General features: G+C 60.3%; 1 protein-coding gene across 1 annotated transcript; it reads right to left on the minus strand.

Annotated features, from left to right (window-relative positions):
• Nucleotides 1–1232: 1232 nt before the first annotated feature.
• Nucleotides 1233–5266, minus strand: LOC144365938 (uncharacterized). The gene is made up of 4 exons (XM_078018649.1): nucleotides 5228–5266; nucleotides 4788–4809; nucleotides 1900–3075; nucleotides 1233–1681 (listed from the first exon to the last, which is right to left on the minus strand). The coding sequence occupies exons 1-3, from the start codon at nucleotides 5264–5266 to the stop codon at nucleotides 2147–2149; spliced, it is 990 nt and encodes a 329-aa protein (XP_077874775.1). The 3' UTR covers nucleotides 1233–1681; nucleotides 1900–2146.
• Between the last annotated feature and the right edge of the window lie 346 nt (nucleotides 5267–5612).

Here is a 5612-nt window from a genome sequence, read left to right on the forward strand (position 1 = left end):
GGCAGAGGTGATTGGTCACCCCTGAGTGGGGTACACATTTAAACTGATTGGTTTTGTGGCCTGGATGCTTACGTCTGAGCTATTTGGAGCCCTTAGCTAATAAACAACCAGGGAATCAATGGAAATATTTACTGGGCAGTTCAGGTATTGTTCTAACAGCTACAGAGATTACAGGTTCTGGGAGTAGCAGAGGAATTTTAACAATACCTGGCCTATTATTATTATTTTTAGCCCAAGCCTTTCAATTTAGAAACCTTACAATCCCCAGTCTTTTACACTTTAACTCAGACTCTTGCAGCTTAGAGTCAGCTTAGAAATTTTACCTTTACAAACTGATTGGTTTAGGCCACGAGGGGTGTTCCTGCTGAACTACGTGGTTTCCCAACACGTGATCAACCACCATAAACCACTGGGGGGTCACCTGGCATCCCAGGTATTTCTGTGTCTCATGCTGATTGGTGGCTGCTAGGGGTCCCCTCCTAGCCGGACTGAGTCAGGGACCTGGGCAGCAGACCTCTCCTGTTATCTGTAAACAAACAACTCAGCAGGTGGGCATGTGCCTAGGAGTGCTCTGGGGATCTTTCCAAGGTCATGCCCCTTCCTTGGACCGGCTTGGCTCTGGGGTGGAGGCTGGCTTCTCAGCAGCTGGACCATTTGGAGCAGGTCTCTACCTCACCCACCTCGCAAACTCTGTTTACCTGACTGCAGCAGGGAGTCGCCGTCGGGCTGTGCCCGCTGACTGTGCTCCTGGGCCAGAGCTGCTGGGCTGTGATGGACACCACACAGCCCTGGGACAGGAGGAAGAACAGAGGGCTGCCAGCCGTTCTCGCTGTACCCAGCACTGGCCACTACCCCACTCTCCTGGGCACTGGCCCCCAGCCTTTCTGTGGGACACATGGTCACTGCAGCAGCCAACTAGGCTGTGGCACTGATCCTGGGATGGGCCACATCCATAGCTGTGATATTGTCAGAATCCAACGCAGTCCCGAGGGACCTGTTGCTCAGCTGGGTTGTTCTGAGGGTCTCCACACAGCCCAGCAGCAGCACCTCTTTGCAGACAGGGAACAGTGGCCAGTGAGGCGCAGTGGCTGCAGAAGGCACGCTGCCGTCAGCGGAGTCTGCCTCTCAAGAAGCCCCTTTAGTTTCGAGAAGCTGCTTGGTCAATGCTCCGCAAGGCCCTGTCCTGCCAAGGTCTCCGCTTGGCACTGAATCACGAGCCACCACACACCTAGTACATTCAAACAGCAATCCTTTATTCCCGAACTCACACCGGCCTCTACACAAACAGGTTCTGGGAAAATCCCAAAAATCCCGCACAATTCACGTCCTAAATACTTTCTCTCCACGAGAACTCAGCGGGAACTCAGGCAGCAGGCACGCCCTACTCCCAGCAGCAATAATCTTCAACCTCCAACTTCCCTAAAACTCCTATTGTCTTAAACAGGGCACGCCCTAAACCCAAGGACCGGGATACTTCCTCAAACCTGCAGGATACACCCTAATCCTGGATCCACCCTGGTCATTGAGCAGGGTCACCTTTCTCAAACACACAAGCAAGGTCACAGCAAATTTCCAAGGCAAGTCCATTTAACATGGGGTACGCTGGCAAGGATTTCGATGCGTCATTCCTACTTGGCAACGGCCCTCAGCACTGTCCAGCAACAAGAAGCAGCACTGAGAACTGTGGGCGGGAAGGAGGGAAGGAGGGAGCTGAGAGCAGCCCTGCCCTGCCCTCCCTGCCCTGCCCTCCCTGCCCTGAGGATCACAGCTGGGGTGGGGAGTGATTTGCACCTGCCCTGGTTTCCTGCAGGCTGGGGGGCTTGCGGCCCCGGAGGCAGATGACATGGGACTCTGCCAGGGTGCCAACCCTTGGGCACCTCCCTGGGTGCCCCTTCTCACCTGCAGCATGAGGCTGGCTTCTAGGTGCTGCCCTCTGAGCCCTGCTTCTGGGGAAGTCATGGGCACCTCAGTTACCGCGTGGGGAGGGCTGGGGCCTCACCCTCCCACCCTGTGACACTCAGCCACAGGCACAAAGTCTGCAGACAGCTGCAGCCGGCCATGTGGGAGGCTCAGAGCAGGTCCACTCCCGAGGGACGCGGCACCTTTCTCCTGCCCGGGGTGTGGCTTGTGGGTGGGAGAGAAGGGGTCACACGTGAGCCTGTGCTTCTCCACCTCTTGAGCTTTGTCTTTGAGTCCAAAACCCGCAGCTGGGCTGGGCCTGGACCCTCCAGCCCTCATTTAGTGGGGAGCAGAGGCCTGGAGCAGGGTGGGGAGCTGGGAGGAGATGAAGGTTTCCCAGGCCTTGAAGGAACACAGTGTTCCAGGGGCGAAGGGTGCAGTGCTCCCTGGGCGGGTGGGGCAGGACAGGGCTGCACTCCACCCCCTCCTGGTGCTCCCTGGGCGGGCGGGGCAGGACAGGGCTGCACTCCACTCCCTCCTGGTGCTCCCTGGGCGGGCCTGGCAGGACAGTGCTGCACTCCACCCCCTCCTGGTGCTCCCTGGGCGGGCAGGGCAGGACAGGGCTGCACTCCACTCCCTCCTGGTGCTCCCTGGGTGGGCGGGGCAGGACAGTGCTGCACTCCACTCCCTCCTGGTGCTCCCTGGGCGGGTGGGGCAGGACAGGGCTGCACTCCACTCCCTCCTGGTGCTCCCTGGGCGGGTGGGGCAGGACAGGGCTGCACTCCACTCCCTCCTGGTGCTCCCTGGGTGGGCGGGGCAGGACAGTGCTGCACTCCACCCCCTCCTGGTGCTCCCTGGGCGGGCAGGGCAGGACAGGGCTGCACTCCACCCCCTCCTGGTGCTCCCTGGGTGGGCGGGGCAGGACAGGGCTGCACTCCACCCCCTCCTGGTGCTCCCTGGGTGGGTGGGGCAGGACAGGGCTGCACTCCACCCCCTCCTGGTGCTCCCCAGGGCTGCACTGGGCTCCTCCTTCCCTCCTGCCCACCGTTCTCAGTGCTGCGCTCTGCAGCTCTGGGAAGCTGCTGCCTTGGGCTGGCTCCGAGCCCCTCTCACCGGCTTTTCTTCTCTGAAACCTCAGGCTCCTGCTACCCAGCTGCTCCCCTTCTTGGACGCTCACTGCAAGAGAAAGCAGTTCTCATTTTGCCCAAGTTGCAATTCGAAAAGTCACTTCACAGCTTCACGGGACCTTAGTGACCAGGGCCACCAGTGGACGGTGCGCTAGGTGCAGAGGCTGGGCCCACGCGGAGCTTGGCACTCAGCTGGCCTGTGACATTGTCTCGGCTGGGGGTGTGGCTGGTGAGGCCATGCACCACTGTCCCACGTTGTCAGCATCTGTCCTCTGCTCTCTGCCTTGGTCCCTGGACCTCAGGGCTCTTTCCAAGGGGCAGGACGGGCTGGACCCCCAGCACAGGGTAGGGTGCTGATCCTGCTCTGACACTGGTGGTGGGACTCCCACCCCAGCCCCGGGTTCTTCCTCCTATGTGGAGAGACAGTGGTCTAGGGTCCATTCTGGGGCTTGTTTGTAGGATGAGGTGCATGGACCAGCAGGGTGCAGAGGCCATCATGGTCACAGGAGTGACCAGAACTCCTGGGGAGCTCTGCCCTGGTCATGGCTGTCACTTCCCACACCCTGCCACTCCTCTGACACAGAGCATGGCCTCCCTTTCACTACCTCCTCTGTCGGCCTCTGTCCTTGCTCTCTTTCCCGCTCTCTGGCTCTGGGAGCCCAAGCCTGGGCTGTGGGTTCCCAACCCCCCACGCCCGGTGCCCTCTGCTGGGTCAGGCCCTCACCAGGCTCCAGGTCTCTGCCTCCTCCCAGCTCCTGAAGGGGTTGAGCCGGACACCTGCTCTGCCCACCCCTCCTCCTGGGGCAGCTGAGACAGCCAGCTGCCTGTGTCCCCATTGGCTCCCACCTGCGAGGACGGCACCTGTGCCGCACTGACCCTGGGGAGCTCATGGTGCCTGGCTCCAAGCCCACCTGGCTCCCAGTCTGAGTCCTGCGACATCCCGCCTGGTGACCATCTCTGCCTGGCCTTTGCCGGGCAGGAGTCACCTGACTGTGATGTGTGTGGGCCTCAGTCTGACTCCTGGGGTGGCTGAGGTCAGCCACAGGGAGGCTCCGTCCTGTGTGACCCACCCCAGGGACACCCTGGACCTGAAGGCTCGGGGGCCTCCCTGGCTGGCGCTCCCATCCAGGTGCTGTCACAGTCCCTGCAGGCCCACGAGGGCTGGACCGGGCGGCTTTCCTCTCTGCTGACTTTGATCTCACTGCTCTAGTGATCTGTAGCACTTGTGTGACACTCTGAGCTCTGGGGACTCTTCTAGTAGAACATTGAGCCTGGGGGGGTCAGGGGGACTCAGGACATAACAGGGTAGAGGACATGGTCTCTGGCCACCTCCAGGAGCACTGGGCGAGGCGAGAGGACAGCTTTAGCCAGGGACTTTGGCTGGTCCCAGCTGAGGCGAGCACTGACCCAGGGGGACTACGCCACAAGGCTGTGTCCCTGCTCGGGACGTGGACACAGGTGCCTTAGGGGCTCCCGGGAAGCTCTGCCCTGAGAGCCGCCAGCCCTGCCTGGTTTACTCTGAGGATTCCTGATGCTCCAAAGCTGGGGAGGGGCTGGGAGTGGGGAAGCTGGTCGTGAGGGTCAAGCCCAAAGCAAGTGTCTGTACTTCCGACTGCAGGCAGGATGTCACTCAGGGCTTTCCCAGGCCGTGTCAGCAGACAGTGCTCTTGTGAACTCACACACACACACACACACACACACACACACATCACCATAAGCATGCATTGTGTAAAATAAATGCATGTTTTCTTGCCAAATTACCTTGAAAACTATGAGGTGCGGCCTAAGTGTATGGTCTGACGGTACGTCCCACATGGTGACGGTTTGATCCAGTGTTCATGGCAGCATCATAGAGATTTGGATCTGGCTCTTCCTGGGCACCAGAAAGGTGGCCATCAGCTCCTCATGCACGCGAGGGCCTTCGCTGGGCAGTGCCTGCTGCCCTTCCAGCCTACCAGGAGCCAGCAGACAGACCCCAGCTGGCCACGCCACCCAGAAGGCGTCTCCCACCAGCCCCACCGGCACCTGCCTTTGAGCACGGCGTGTCCTTTCGTCCAGGCATGACTTATCTTGTGCCCAGTCACAAAAGACACACCTGGAGCCAAGCTCTGGGGAGGGGACAAGGCTGTGACCCAGAGGTTCCGCTGGTGTGGTGTGCATCGTGCAGAGATGAAGGCAGCGCCACGTGTGAGGGACAGTACCTGGGGTGGCCTCTCCTCCTCCTGACTCAGCGTGGCCATGGCTTGAAGTGTTCTATGGCTGGTGCCTTTGTGCTACAGCTGGGAGACAGCTCCCTCTGCTGGGCAGAGTTGTAGATTGCAGGCCTACTGATGAGGACCAGGGCAGGGGAGGGTCCCATGGGAAGGCCAGGGCTTCCATGGGCAGCCACACTCACCAGCACATCGGAAGGCAGGCAGGGAGGAATGGGCAGGGGAGAGGCCAGAATCTGGTTGTGGGAGCCTGTGCTCAGGCCTAGGTCCCCTCTTGATGGGCAGGTGTCTTTCAGAAGACACAACCATCTCTGAGCCCAGCTCCTGCATCTGCAGTGACCACAACCCCCCACCCAGAGGTAAAGAGTGGACTGGG

The sequence above is a fragment of the Ictidomys tridecemlineatus genome, chromosome 8 (assembly GCF_052094955.1).
Source record: "Ictidomys tridecemlineatus isolate mIctTri1 chromosome 8, mIctTri1.hap1, whole genome shotgun sequence".
In the NCBI taxonomy this organism is placed as follows: Eukaryota; Metazoa; Chordata; class Mammalia; order Rodentia; family Sciuridae; genus Ictidomys; species Ictidomys tridecemlineatus.

Excerpts from the sequence above, each read along its gene's own strand:
- LOC144365938 (XM_078018649.1), bottom strand. The coding sequence starts at position 5,266 with ATGGCCACGCTGAGTCAGGAGGAGGAGAGGCCACCCCAG. Across the intron at positions 4,810-5,227 it reads AGGAGGAGAGGCCACCCCAG|GCCGCACCTCATAGTTTTCA; the intron begins GTACTGTCCCTC and ends CCATACACTTAG. Across the intron at positions 3,076-4,787 it reads CGCACCTCATAGTTTTCAAG|TGAGCGTCCAAGAAGGGGAG; the intron begins GTAATTTGGCAA and ends TTTCTCTTGCAG.